A 14120-nucleotide genomic window follows, 5' to 3' on the forward strand; every position below is an offset into this window, starting at 1 on the left:
TAATACGGACAGAAGCGTTCAATAGAATAGCAGAGGAAGCAAACCTTAGAACAACTCATACTATGTGATGACATGACCTGCTGATAAAACGATTGCCGTTTGATTTTTGATCACATACGGCCATATTGGCTCATGATTCGTTTTCGTCTTTACTCTGTGTCTGTAGCCATGCATTAGATTCAAAGAGAACATTTCTTTTCAGCTTGTCGTCCGCTCTTGCAAGAGAAGAACGACACTAATTCAAATTTCCTTACAATCATGATCAATTCGGCATCTATTTTTTAGCCAATGAGAAAGAAGATCCAGAAAACAATCAACCTAAAGCTCTCTGACGACAGCCACAGTTGAAGGACTTCCAAGCTTACCTATTGAAACTTTATATCGTAGAAAAACCAATCTTCCAATATTCGCCAGCGAGACTTAGACATTTAAGCTACATACCAATTGTTCCAGTTTTAGATATTTGTATGTTGAAATTCAGGGCAACTTATTAAGTTTCTGTGGAGGCAAAACTTGGCCACTGTGGTACGACACATGGTGTGGGCAACTTTACGCGAAACATCATGCATAATGGCCAACTTTTAGCCGGACAGGGAAGTGGCTTTTCCATAATTATCAGCTGTGCTGAGAACAATACAACAAAGAGAAAGATTCTAATCACTTTTACAAGGCTTAATTTATAGTACTTCACTGCTATTATGACATTTTTGATCGTAATAGTCTCCAAATATGTACCAATTAAGAAAGACGGAATCATAAAAACGCAGAAAAACAAAGCTTGTATTGGAGAAGTTCAATCCCCTCATGTAACTGATGCAGTTGTGTTTCTTCGTATTGGACAGAGATACAGGAAGTGCATATATACCAATAATTTCGACGTCAGACGATGGTAGTATAAAACGCGATTATGTTCCACTGCACTTAACGATCATGACTCTCAGACTTTTACATACAGCGAATTGCCTTCACTATGATCTCACCTTCACTGTGGATCCTAAAAGTGAAGAATTCCAGTGTGATGAGGTGATTTCGCTTGAAATCGTGAAAGCGAGCGATAGTCTCGAATTGAACGTTCAAAATTTGAAAATCACCTCGGCAAAATGGAATGGTACCGCAGTGGATTTCTCAATTGACGAGCTGAAACACCTCTTGGTTATTCACAAGGAATTGGTTGTTGGCGATAAGGCAGACTTATCGGTTCTGTGTGCAGGAACCTTCAGCCATGACATGTACGGAGTCTACAAGTCGTCCTACGAGGATGAGGACGATGATGGAGAAGAAGAAAACGATGAAGAGGGTCTGGTTAAAGACGATACTAGCGATTCTGGTGGTGTGGAGAAGTTGGATGCAGCTGAAAACTCCAATGCGAATCTCACTCTGGCCTTATCGGCTATGGCATTGTCTAACGAGAAGGCTCCAACAGAAAATGCAGAAGAAGATTCTGCCGAGGATAACTACCTAGTTTCAACACAATTTGAGCCAATTGGCGCCAGGCGTGCTTTTCCATGTATTGACGATCCGGCTAGAAAATCTCATTTCACCATCACTTTGGTTCATCCAACGGCTTTGGTGGCGTTGCTGAATAGCCCTGTGGCAGAAACCCAGAGCATAGACAGCTTCTGGATGCGTACCAAGTTCGAAAAGTCGCCCCTCATGTCAACGTACTTAGTTGCCTTTGTTGTTGGAGACCTTGAAAGCTTGAAAAGTGACAAATATCCAATGACCGTCTGGACGCTTCCTGGCGGAGCGGAAGATGCTTATTTTGCTCTCGAGGCGGCTGAACAGTGCTTGCCTTTCTATGAAGAGATCTTCGACTACAAGCTTCCGTTGAAGAAATTGGACTTGGTGGCCATACCCGATTTCGCCAAAAGTGCAATGGAAAACTTTGGCTTGATTACCTTCAAAGAATCAGACTTGCTTATTGGTGCCAATGCCGCTCAGTATCGGAAAGAGGTGGCGTTTGAGACAGTTGCTCACGAAATATCGCACCAGTGGTTTGGAAACTTGGTGACCATGGATTTCTGGGACGACCTTTGGCTCAACGAGGGTTTTGCTACTTGGATGCTGTGGTACGCAATGGACCATTTCCACCCAGACTGGAACGTCTGGGAAAATTACATTATTTACACGCTTCTGACTGCATTCCTAGTGGATGGCCGTGCTTCTGCTCATCCAATTATCATGCAGATTAAAAGCTTCAACGATATCGAACAAGCAGGAGATGACATCACTTACAAGAAAGGCTGTGCTATAGTTGTCATGCTTTTCAACTTTTTGGGGAAAGACGTCCTTTTTGCTGGGCTTAGAAAGTACATTCAGAAGTTTGCTTGGGGAAATGCCAAGTCAGCCGACCTCTGGAGTTGTTTGGAGGAAGTAAGTGGAGAGAAAATTGATAGTTTGATGGAGTGTTGGGTATCAAGACCGGGCTATCCTATTATTTCTGTGGAGGAGTTGGAGAATGGTAAATTGAGGTTGACGCAGAAAAGATATCTTTCTTCTGGTGAAACCGATAACCAATGCAAGCCATACATTATTCCTTTGACTATTGAGTCGTCTGAGGGGCCTCTCAAATTGGTATTTGACGACGAAACGATGGAATTGCAAGTTCCTGAGGGCTCGTATTATTTGAACCCTGACCACTTTGGATATTATGTGACATCATATCCTTCGACACGGTGGGTAGAACTTGCCAAATTGGAAACATCAACCAAGGACCGCATTGGAACACTTTTAGACTGCGAAATGGCATCTTCTGCGGGAGAAATCCTGGTCATTCCTTTCCTTCAGCTTGCAGAGCAATTTGCAACTATCGAAAATGCAACCTTATTCGATGCCATCATTGAGAGCTACTTTGATCTCATGGATGCGTTCCTAGCTGATGAAAAATTGTGGACTGGACTCTGCAATTTCGGACAGTCTATGATCGAGAAGCATGTTTCGTCGTGTTACGTGAAATCAGAAGATGACTCCGATAATGACTCTCAGTTCAAGGGTTCTGTTCTCCGTTTTGCTGCGTTTGTAAGAGCACCAGAGATCAACCAGTACTGTGATGATCAATACAGCGATTTTATCGACAATGATGAGCTTTTGGATCCAGAAGAGGCTAGGATTATCTTCAGAAATATAGTTCGGAGAAGAGATGGTGAATCCTGGAACAGTTTGTGGGAGGTGTTCCAGAAGGAAAAGGATGAGTACACTAAAGAGGATATTCTTGCCAGTCTTGGAAACACTGGGGACAAGGAAGTCTTACTGACGTATCTTGACTACATTTTACATTCAGAATTGATAAAGCCGCAGGATATGCTGATGTGTTTAGTATCTATTTCGAACACATTGACAGGGGTTGATCTATTGTGGAAATGGTTACGTGAAAATTGGGATGAGCTCTCTACCAAATTGGAGAAAGGATCGGTGATCCACTTAGCAGTGATTGGATCATGTATTGGTAGTCTTTGTACTGAAGAACATTTGAAGCAGCTCAACTCGTTCTTTGCTGACAAAGATGAAGTCTTCGAAAGCATGGTTACCAACTTGAAAGAAAAGGTTAAATCCAAAATTGCCAAGTTCGAGAGAAACAAGATTCCTGTGACAGAATGGCTTGCAGGAAGAAATCTTCTTGTGGACTAAATCTAGTGCTTTGGATTAATAGAACATTCGCTTGAAGCGGAAGTCAACCCAATCATCTTACAAGTAGTATTCGTAGCGAGTCAATCGTAGCAAGACAATCATTTGTCTTACCTTGAGAGTTAATTGTACAAAACACTGATAGCTGGGCCTTTATTGGCATTTTTGCCTTGTGCTTTAGTTTGGCCAAAGCAAACAGGTTTGATAGTTACAGTAATCCTAGCTTCTACTGGCAATTCTTCGAAACCTTAAGCTATTTGTAGTATTACAGTGACTTTGAATATACGAAAATTCGACGTCGACCTATACATACCATTCATTAAATTATGTGGCACAGCTCCCTAAATATTGAGATTCCCAAAGCTTCCGCCGAGCTTGTCCATTGAGCTTTTCTCCTTCTTTCTACGAGCAGCGGTCTTACTTTTGGAAACACTGTCTGCCGCTTCTTGAATGGCCTTGAGGCGATCGTTTTTCTTGACCAACCTACGGCCGCCCTTCTCCAACTCATAGTTGTCCAAGAAGTCATCAAGCATGCCTTCGAAATCCAGACGTTCCTTTTTAATGTCGAATTCTTCAGGGGTTTTTTCGTCTTCATCCTCTTCAAACTTCTTGGCGAGTTGTTCGTACCGATCATCCAACAACGTGAGGCCTTCGCTTCTGAACAAAGCAGAAGATGTCATGGAAAAAGACGTGGTATCTGTCATGGCACCCATCTTCTTTCTGATCTTGTTTTTTGGTTTCTTCTTTCCTCCAATGGCCGGAAGCTCACCTAAAGTGTCTGCATTTTCGTTCTCGTCCTCGAAATCGTCGTCCGAATCCCAGTCATTAGCTGTGTTTTTCGTGGCATTCTTGTATTTTTGAAAATCTTTCTCCCATAAATTGCTCTGTAACTGGACACCCTCAAAGTCCTCGGGGGCTTCTCCCTCATTATATGGATTTTCCAACTCGACAGGCTCGGGCTCGTTCTCCAGGTTATATTGCTCATACTCATCTTCGTAGTTATCAAGATCCCACTCATCGTAATCGCCATCTGAACCATAGTAAAACTCCTCTTCGTCCTCGACTTCACCACTTTGCAATAAATCGGCGAAAATGTCGTCATCATCTTGTGCCTCTCCTTCGATATAAGCCTCGTCTTCAAGTGCTTCCAAAACCTCTCGTAATCTAGGATCCATTTCTGGATTGAAACCTTGGAGCTCACGAGGAATGTTCTCAAGCACATCATGTGTCACTTTCCGGGTCTTTTCAGAAGGTAGCGAGTCCTTAAGAAGGTCCTCGATGTTTTTCTTCTGCGGCTTTGTCTCTGCTCCAGCTTCGATGAAAACTGCATCTGCCGCTTTTCCAATGGGCTTCAAATGTTGCATGTAGTCGTACTTGGAGTCATCAAAAAAGATACCGTACTGTGCTGCAAGCCCCTCATTTTCCCTGATGCTTTTGATTTCACTTGGGGTCAAGTTTTTTTCCAATTCCGCCGTGGTGAAGATTTTCTTGCTTTTGGCCTGCGGCTCCTTTTTGTTTTTCACAGGCACCAAAACATGTCTCGAGGCGTCATTGTCAAAATATAGAGAGTCCTCGTGCGATCTGTGAACGACGCTAAATGTCTGGGCCGATTTTTTGTCGAATTTCCGTCTACCCATGTTTAAGAAGAAGTAGTCATCTCACAAATTTGTGCTACATCTCATCTCAGGCCTGCAGGACAGATAAGCATAGTAGTGGGGAGGTTGGATTCGACATCTAAATATTACAAAAGCTTGCGATTGATGAACCGGTAGTTTAAAAGAAAAAAAAATTTAAAGTACGGTAAGTCTTATTCGTGCTCATTCAGGCCGCTTGCACCTTTGTGCTGATTTTGTTAAGTGCGAGTGTACTTAAGTTACTCTACTAATACTCGCAATGGAGAGAATATTTTTTATGTTGTCGAAAGTTTAAGTAAAATTTTAAGACCCGTGCGTATTTCCGTCTTCAAGCTTGAACGGGGGGAGTTGACTAAAAGTTTTCAATATAGAATGAGGCCTTATGCAAGTAAGTAATGGGTCTGTTATTGGAGATTATTAGATGGGCTAGATGGGCCTTACTTCTTCTAGCTCAAGACGAATGTTGATGGTCTTGTGTATCATTATGCATTTTCTTGAGGTGGTACATTCATTTTAGAAGGTAATTATCTCAGTTAATCCTTAATGCACCATCTCCAAACTTTATGCAATCTTCGAATCTTAATTTATACTTTGCAATCCTCGAATGTTAATGTTCGGTTTATTTTGTGCATTGGACGTTACCCAGTATGTGGTAACACCCATAATGCTCTATATAGCTTGAATGAAGCCATCTAAATACTTCTCTCTTCATAATTCTTTCTCACCTAGTGATCGTGTCTGCCCTCTGAATCTTCAACTATAGTCTTCCAGTTGCTCCACCAAATGCAAGCGCATTCACAGAAAGCCAAAAAGGCCACTCCAGAAATAAGACCGAGCCATAAGCCCCGCAACTCCAAACCAGCCCAAAAAGCAAGCAAATATCCCAATGGCAAGGCGATGGCATAGTATGCCACTAAATTGAAGCATGAACCAAGCTTCTGGCGGCCCTGACCACGCAACACACCTGCTCCAAGCACATTAATGCCGTCGCAGAGTTGGTTGACCGCCACAAGCGTGAGAATCTTCTTTCCCTCGAGCAAAACAGTTTCATCAGTCGTGAACACCGAAGCAAAAAAGCCTCTGTTGAAGAAAACAACACTAAAGTTGAAAAGCGATATGGCTGCACCATACAAGAACGACACACGGGTGACTGTTCGGGCAGCAGCAATGTCTTTCATTCCAACAAAGTGACCGATTCGGGTGCTTACACCAACAGCCACAGCAAAAGGAAGCTGGAACGCCAAACTTCCCACATTGGACGCTATAGACTGGGCTGCAAGGGCCTTTGTTCCGAAAGCGGCTGCAAAAATCGTCAACACCTCAAACGCCAAGTATTCTGCTTCCACCATCACCACACCAGGTAATGCCAAGGCCAACATGGGCCGCCAGTTTACAAAGGCCTTTTTCAAATTGAGCCCAGCCCAGCACTTTTTACCATCCACAAAAACAACATACGCCCACAAAAGCAACGCGATGGACCAATATCCGAGAACCAGCGCAATAGGAGCGCCAATGAACCCAAGTCCATATTTTGGGTGCCACACTAAGAGCCAATTGGCAAGGAAGTTCAACGGCACTGCCACCGCCAAAACATACGTTCCCGCATTAAAAATGTGCTGTGCCTGCAAGAAGCGCTTGCCTGTCTCGAAGAATAGCAAACCAGGGGCTCCAAAAAGAAGAATCCGCAAGTATGTCTGGCACATTTCCGCCAAAAGCGGGTCTGGGACCAAATGTTTCAAAATGGCGCCGGACCACCACCACAACGGTGCTAGCGGGAAAATCGTGAGCGCTAAAATCATCAGCGAGCACCGCTGGAAATAGACGCCAACCAAATCAAGCTTTCCGGCACCATATGCTTGAGAACAGAAGGAATCTAGGCACGTGGCCATTCCCTGGTACACAGAAAGACCGGTAATGTTGAAAGAGCAGAGTGCCAAAGAAGCGGCAGCCAATTCTGTTGGTCCGAGCTTTCCCGTCGCATAAATCGACACGATGGACATGAAATACTGGAGGAAAAAAGTCACCACCAAGGGCCCAGACGACTTGGCGATAAAACGAGATTCCTTAGTAGAATCCGTCAGTCGCGTGGTACCATAGGTGCTGTGGTCATAAGCTCCGACTAGCAAAGCTTCTTCGGACATGGAAAGAACGATTTGGAAAGAAGAAAGTACTGATAAGTGTTGAAGTAGTATGTGCAGAAAGACAGATACGAAAACGGTTGTGCGATGCGATAGCCTGCATTTTTATCGGAATTGTTCCTAATGCGGTACGGAATTTCAATCGCCGCTAAGACAAAAGTTACCGAATGCCATGTACTGTCATGGTTATTGTATTTACTTCTTTAGGATAAATAATCTGATGTGTCAAGTTGCTAGTTCGGCTTCTTCCCACAACCAAAACTTCAGTCTGAGTCGAGACTTGATCCAATCCTGTGATCTTCAGATTATAAGGACAAATTCTAACCTTTGTCTGATTAGTTCATCCTCCCACTCAGAAGTACAGATGTCTACTAACAGGCTGGAAACAAAATTGGCCTAGACTAGGAACCCCGACTTCAATGAGCACAATTTCGCCTCTGACAGTATCTTCTGAACTGGTAGTTAACAGGGCCACATCCACACATTAAGTATCATTGCTAAAATACTCACTTATCTGGAAAGTTTCAAATGCAGTAGATTGTATGCTTTCTGTAGACCGATCGGACGGTAAATTTTCTCACTATCACTGGAGCAAACAGAACACATAAAGTGACTTTTCTTTGTCCACTATGAAGCACTTATAAGGTGTGGCGTTTTTGGGAATGCCAAATTGCAATGTGTTTGTAGTTCCTAGTTTCCGTTCCGGATTAGAATTTGTAATGTTGATTGTGTTCTCTCCAGCAGTGACTTGAAGCATGGGTGCAAGCTCAGGCGATGTGAATTTGAGATAAAAGTGGTCGCCGCTCGTTTTGGACGAGACAGTAAATGTGTACGAGATGGGTTTTGTCTCCGAGATCCCATTGTGTATGGCCATACTCTTCTGTGTCTGTTTCTTTTCCGTGCCCTTAGCCTCCTTGTGTTCTCTCTCGCTCGACCCACTAATAGACATGTCACTGATCTCCTGTATTAGGGGCCGGCTTTTGGTTCCCTGGATATCCGTAAGGCTGGGCAAAGTTTCCGAATCGCTCTCCGGTTCAAGCTCCTGCACCAATGCAAGCTGTTCATTCTGCTTCAACTCTTGTAGCCGGGTCTGAAGGCCGTTTTTCAACTCTTCGGGCGAGATTTCGGTGCGTGAAAGTTCGCCTTTGCTCAACATCTTGGGCAAGGAATACTCGCGCTCCAAAACCAAGGCATACATCATCTCGATCGCTTCAATGCACCATTCCACCACTATTAACCGCAAATCCTTATTCAATTGCACCCATTGGAAACACTCACTATTGATGCAACAGTCATACACGAAAGAGGGCACGCCTTTCTTGTCCTTGGCGGTTTTTTCGGGCGAAACAATGATTGGCACCTCCCATTCGTTATTGACGATCTTTGGGAATATTTTCTCCGGCTCAAACTCGTCACTTGGCTTGGGCACTTGCACATCATGGCATATATTTATGAAGACTTTGGTAGAATAGAGATGATCGCCCAGTCCATCCACAATTTTGGTCTTCACCACAAAACCAGGCACGGGATCTAGTTTTATGGGCTCCTTGTGTTCGTATATAGCCGCCATTGTATAATTTCGGCTGTTGTAGAGAAATGATTGATGATGCCTATGGGTCTTGGGAGGCACGGGTGCAGAGACTTGAGTCGTTTCTTGAGTCGCGAGTCGATTGATTTTGAGTCACTGGAGACTCAAGGCCTGAGCATTTCCTTTCCAATCATTAATTTTTTCCGGATTAATTTTTTCCGGCGCCATCTCTTTCTGTCTTCTTCTCCAATGAACGTGCTTGTTTATTCGGGCCAAGGCACCACAAAAGAATCTGTCAAGCATACCATCGACAGTCTAAGACTCCATCTTTCTCCATACTATGCTGTGGTGCTGGTGTCGGAGTCTGCGCTTTTGAACGACCCGTGGCAGACGAAAACTGCCATGCTTGTCATTCCTGGAGGCGCCGATTTGCCGTACTGTGATGTTTTGAACGGCGAAGGCAACGCCCGTATTTCTCAGTTTGTAAGACGGGGCGGCAAGTTCATTGGTTTTTGTGCTGGCGGGTATTTTGCCGCCAAACGATGTGAATTTGAAGTGGGCGATCCGCAAATGGAGGTCAGCGGCCCCCGCGAACTTGGCTTCTTCCCTGGAACTTGCCGTGGCTGTGTGTACAAGGGCTTTTCTTATGGGTCTCACGAAGGATCGCGAGCAGTGGCCATGAAGACCACCTCGGCTTTGGTGGATGTTCCTGACACAGTCGTCACATACTACAATGGAGGCGGAATGTTTATGGACGCTTCAAAGTATCCTGGCGTCGAGGTTCTTGCGAGATATGTAGGGGAAACAGATGTATCCGATTCGGGTGATATGGCTGCAGTCATTTACACCAAGGTGGGAAAAGGGGACGTTTTGCTATCTGGGACGCATCCAGAGTTCTTACCCTCTTTGATGAAACCAGAAAAGGACGATTTGCACTTCCAGCACGTTGTTTCTGAGCTTGAAAATGAGGATGCTGGCAGACGGCAGTTTCTCAGAGCATGTTTGATCAAATTGGGCCTTAAGGTGAACACTGACGCTGACGCAGGTGTCCCCCGTCTTACGCCCATTTACTTGTCGTCCCATTCCGACCCAAAGAGGGCTCAGGCCATTTTGTCCGATTTGAAAGAGAATATGGACTTTGTCGGCCAAAACACATTCGAAGATGTCCATGACACCTTTGTCATCCATGAGGAAAACGAAGCAGACCACGAGCTTCTGATTCAGGAGGGTGAAGTTCCGGATTCCATAGACGAACTCTGCGAAGCACCTAAACACGTCAAGATTTTCACCTCGGATCTTTTACCAAAAAACGAAGAAACACCGTATTTCAATATGCGTGCTTATTTCGAACACTTGCAAAGGCTTTATAATGCGAACAATGTCCCAGAGAACGAAAGAAGTTTCGGCTCGGTTCTAGCATACGGTGAAGTTGTCACTTCTACCAATACTCTCCTTGATGCCAATCCTCGTTGGTTGCGTTATTTGCCTCCGGGAACAACATTCACAGCAACAACACAAATTGCCGGAAGAGGAAGGGGCGGAAATGTGTGGATCAATCCGAAAGGAGTGATGGCCACTTCGATTCTTTTCAAAGTGCCTAGTGGGCCACAACAAAGCTCCTCTATAGTGACTTTGCAGTACCTCTGCTCTTTGGCGTTTATTGAGCTGGTCTTAGGGTATGGATCTGACATACAGGGCAAGGGATGTGGCTACGAAGATATGCCACTTAAACTCAAATGGCCAAACGACATGTATGCGTTGAAAACTGAGTTTTTTAACTCCTTGGCCGATAAAGATGAGACCAGCTCCACAGTGGAGGGTGATGATCAGAAGTGGGCCAAGATCTCCGGCGCTTTAATCAACTCGCAGTTTTTGAATGGCCAATTCTACCTTGTATGGGGCGGTGGAATCAATGTTTCTAATTCTGCGCCCACTACATCGCTCAATTTGGTTTTGGCAAAGCTCAACGAAATCAGAGCGAAAATGGGACGGCCACCGCTTCCTGCTTTTGAGCATGAGGCTCTTTTGGCCAAACTTGTATTTACTATGGGTCAATTCTACAGTGTTTTCGAACGTCTGGGCTTGAAACCATTTTTGCCGCTTTATTACAAGCGTTGGTTCCACCTGTCGCAGCGGGTTAAGGTTGAGGCAGGAGATGGCCGAAGCAGGGACTGTATTATAAGGGGCATCACTAGTGATTACGGTCTCTTGCTTGCCGAGGACATAAACACTCATGAAACCTTGGAGTTGCAGCCAGACGGAAACTCCTTTGATATCTTCAAAGGTTTGGTGTATAAGAAGCGGTGAAGGTGAAGGTATGCTCCATGTATAATTGTGATACGATACATTCACGATCGCTCGTCTCAAAGGATAAGTTAAATTAATGATGTGCAGCCACTCTAGAATCTTTGTCCACATTCAGTGAATGACCTACAGGTTTATCTAACGCTTTTAAGTCTATATTATTGATAAAGGAGTTTAATATGGGTCTTGTTTAGCAGTGGTATTTTTCACCACTCAGCTCTAGATTAGATTAGAGAAATTCTTTTATTTCTGTGCATGAGCAATGGCAGAAAAGTAGAAAAACAGGGTAATTGCGAAGGAGGTTGGATAATTGCAAGCTAGATAATTGACTTTGGTTGTCATGAACTGGGATTTTAAATGGAATTTGATACATAGAATGTTCAAATATATAATTGTCAAAGCGGCACCTGATCAAATATGCTTCTAACTAATGGGATCTGTTTCTTTGACCCAGATTGTTTAACGTAGAAGAATTCTTAAAAGCACACATCTCTACTGGCTACTTTTCTCATTACGCCGCTTTCGTGATATCCTAATCTAATCTTGGGTGCGACGATGTGAAAACTCCACCTCCAACCACAAAACACGCACCCGTACCTCCTCCGCCTTCTGCCATCTCCACAAGTATGAAAGTCGAGATAAAAGAGTGGCACGGCGTGGCCACGTGGCACTGGGCCGCTTCTCTATCATCGGGCGACGAGCTTTGTGGAATCTGCCGTGTTCCCTTCGAAGGTACTTGTCCCAACTGCAAATACCCAGGCGACGGATGTCCTTTGGTGTTGGGCGAAACTTGTACTCACAACTTCCATCTCCATTGCATTCTCAAGTGGCTCGAGCAGGAATCGTCCAAGGGCCTTTGTCCGATGTGCCGACAGCGGTTCACGGCGAAGGTGATCGAGGGTGTGGGATCAAGAGAGGAATTGGCTGAGCTAGAGAGGATTGTGGCCCAGCGGCGAGCTGAGAGCGAACAGGCGGTGGTGGACGAGTTTGAGCCGTTCGAGGAGTGAATGAATTTTGTTGCTCCAAAGAGATGATCTTCCTGTGGGCTGTGTTCCTACTAGTGAATCATCCAAGTGTCTAAACATGTATACGGCATTGCCGAAACAGAATATGTTTTGTTGTTCTCAAAGTGCTTACAGGCTCTCCAAAAGGCTGGTTTGCAGGACTAAGTTGTCCTAAGAAGAAAGTCAAGATTGCTCTGAGAACTGCTCTGAGAACTGTTCTGAGAACTTTTTTGAGAAGAATGAAAACATTCCAAATAAACGGGAATGCTGGAACGCAATTGATGGGTACCGAACCACTACTTCTAGAAAACTACTGAGAATTCTATCGACGACCAGATCGATGATGCCGGCTGTTCTGGCCGATACCTAAACATGTGGACCCATCGCAATTTTTGCCAGCTATATCCACACAGTATGTCCAGTCAAAAGCCAAATTTCAAATTCTCTGCCCTACGGTTTTTCCTTTAGGATTTTCTTTCCTCACTCATTGCTGGTAACTTCCCTGCTCCAATTGTGAAAGTCTGATGGAAAGGGCCCATTCTTATACACACTCCACCATTAGCCGTACGTGAATCACATTTCCGCGAACTCACTTGGCCAATTAATGTTGCATCTTCTGCTTGGTCCAGCACGGTTTTTGGCGTCTCGGAGTGCTTTCTTGAGCCCTGCAAGAAATTCCCTTCGGCTTGCGCTTTCGGGGGCTTTTTCTTCTGGCTCCAGAGCATTTCTCCACGACCAGCTGGGCTCTTCCCCACAGAAAAGCCCAAAAACCGTTTCTGCCACCGTTCCGCCCGTTTCTTCGCCTGTTTCTACTCCTACTAAGCCTGTTTTCTCTGCTGAAGAGCTTGAGGCCGCCCGTCTTGCGCGTTTGGCTGGGCTTGGCTGGCTTTCCAAGCTCCCAGAAAAATGGATTCCATACTTTGAGCTCATGCGCTTGGAAAAGCCTGTGGGCACATTGTTATTGCTTATTCCGTCGTTCTGGGGAATAACCATGGCGTCATATGGCATCACTGCTTCTTTCCCTGTTTTCGCCTCTGCCATTGGCTTGTTCTCTATCGGAGCTCTAGTCATGAGAGGTGCAGGGTGCACCATCAACGACATTTGGGACAGAAACTTGGACAACCAGGTTGCACGGACGATGGAAAGGCCCATCACAAGTGGGAGAGTTAGTGTGCCTCAGGCTGTCACGTGGATGGTGGCCCAGTGTCTTGTTGGATTGGCTATCTTATTGTCCTTGCCGTTTGAGTGTTTCTACTTGGGTGCCTTGTCCTTGCCGTTTGTCGCCGCATATCCTTTGTTCAAGCGGTTCACCCACTACCCACAGGTTGTTCTTCTGATTTGTTTCAGTTGGGGCTGTTTGCTAGGTTTTCCTGCGGTGGGCGCTGCCCTCAACTTGTGGGTGGCTGGTCCCTTGTTTCTCTCCAACTTCTTGTGGTGCATGATTTACGATACGATTTACGCCCACCAGGACAAAAATTATGACATCAAAGCGGGTATCAAGTCCACTGCTTTGGCCTGGGGTGATAAGACTAAGCCTATTATGTATGCGATGGGATCCTTACAAGTGGCTTCGTTCTTGACTGCTGGAGTTATGAACTCCATGGGCCCTTTCTTCTACTTGACAGCATGCTGGGGCTTTTCCCGTCTCTTCCAGCAAATTAAAAAGGTCAACTTAGACGACCCTAAAAGCTGCTGGGCCGCTTTCACCGGAAACATCCGGACTGGTGAGATCTTATGGCTTGGAATGCTCATTGACTACTTATTGAAGCTCTTTGGTTTCTTGTAAAGAGCTTCAAAATATATGCATCTTCTACAAACTTTCTTTTGATACGTCTTGACGCTCGTTTTCATTGCGCTACTGTCATTGTAACCCTTTTATTTAATATGC

The 14120-nt window shown here is 44.8% G+C and overlaps 7 protein-coding genes across 7 annotated transcripts; 4 read left to right on the forward strand and 3 right to left on the reverse strand. All coding sequences in view use genetic code 12, as the record gives it.

Annotated features, from left to right (window-relative positions):
* Positions 1–813: 813 nt before the first annotated feature.
* Positions 814–3627, forward strand: FOB63_001160 (M1 family metallopeptidase; the record flags this gene model as incomplete). The annotated part of the gene is made up of 1 exon (XM_002618769.1): positions 814–3627. One exon carries the CDS (start codon positions 814–816, stop codon positions 3625–3627), a length of 2814 nt encoding a protein of 937 aa, XP_002618815.1.
* A 338-nt stretch (positions 3628–3965) lies between these two features.
* Positions 3966–5261, reverse strand: LTV1 (Ltv1p; the record flags this gene model as incomplete). Its single annotated transcript, XM_002618768.1, has 1 exon — positions 3966–5261. The coding sequence occupies one exon, from the start codon at positions 5259–5261 to the stop codon at positions 3966–3968; it is 1296 nt and encodes a 431-aa protein (XP_002618814.1).
* Positions 5262–5983: 722 nt separating this feature from the next.
* Positions 5984–7399, reverse strand: FOB63_001162 (uncharacterized protein; the record flags this gene model as incomplete). The annotated part of the gene is made up of 1 exon (XM_002618767.1): positions 5984–7399. The coding sequence occupies one exon, from the start codon at positions 7397–7399 to the stop codon at positions 5984–5986; it is 1416 nt and encodes a 471-aa protein (XP_002618813.1).
* A 580-nt stretch (positions 7400–7979) lies between these two features.
* FOB63_001163 (uncharacterized protein) lies at positions 7980–8966 on the reverse strand (the record flags this gene model as incomplete). The annotated part of the gene is made up of 1 exon (XM_002618766.1): positions 7980–8966. The coding sequence occupies one exon, from the start codon at positions 8964–8966 to the stop codon at positions 7980–7982; it is 987 nt and encodes a 328-aa protein (XP_002618812.1).
* Positions 8967–9173: 207 nt separating this feature from the next.
* On the forward strand, positions 9174–11231 carry FOB63_001164 (biotin--[acetyl-CoA-carboxylase] ligase; the record flags this gene model as incomplete). Its single annotated transcript, XM_002618765.2, has 1 exon — positions 9174–11231. The coding sequence occupies one exon, from the start codon at positions 9174–9176 to the stop codon at positions 11229–11231; it is 2058 nt and encodes a 685-aa protein (XP_002618811.2).
* Positions 11232–11854: 623 nt separating this feature from the next.
* On the forward strand, positions 11855–12235 carry ANAPC11 (anaphase promoting complex subunit 11; the record flags this gene model as incomplete). The annotated part of the gene is made up of 1 exon (XM_002618764.1): positions 11855–12235. The coding sequence occupies one exon, from the start codon at positions 11855–11857 to the stop codon at positions 12233–12235; it is 381 nt and encodes a 126-aa protein (XP_002618810.1).
* A 601-nt stretch (positions 12236–12836) lies between these two features.
* Positions 12837–14018, forward strand: FOB63_001166 (4-hydroxybenzoate octaprenyltransferase; the record flags this gene model as incomplete). The annotated part of the gene is made up of 1 exon (XM_002618763.1): positions 12837–14018. The coding sequence occupies one exon, from the start codon at positions 12837–12839 to the stop codon at positions 14016–14018; it is 1182 nt and encodes a 393-aa protein (XP_002618809.1).
* Between the last annotated feature and the right edge of the window lie 102 nt (positions 14019–14120).

This window comes from Clavispora lusitaniae (genome assembly GCF_014636115.1).
Source record: "Clavispora lusitaniae strain FDAARGOS_655 chromosome Unknown tig00000038_pilon, whole genome shotgun sequence".
Lineage (NCBI taxonomy): Eukaryota > Fungi > Ascomycota > Pichiomycetes > Serinales > Metschnikowiaceae > Clavispora > Clavispora lusitaniae.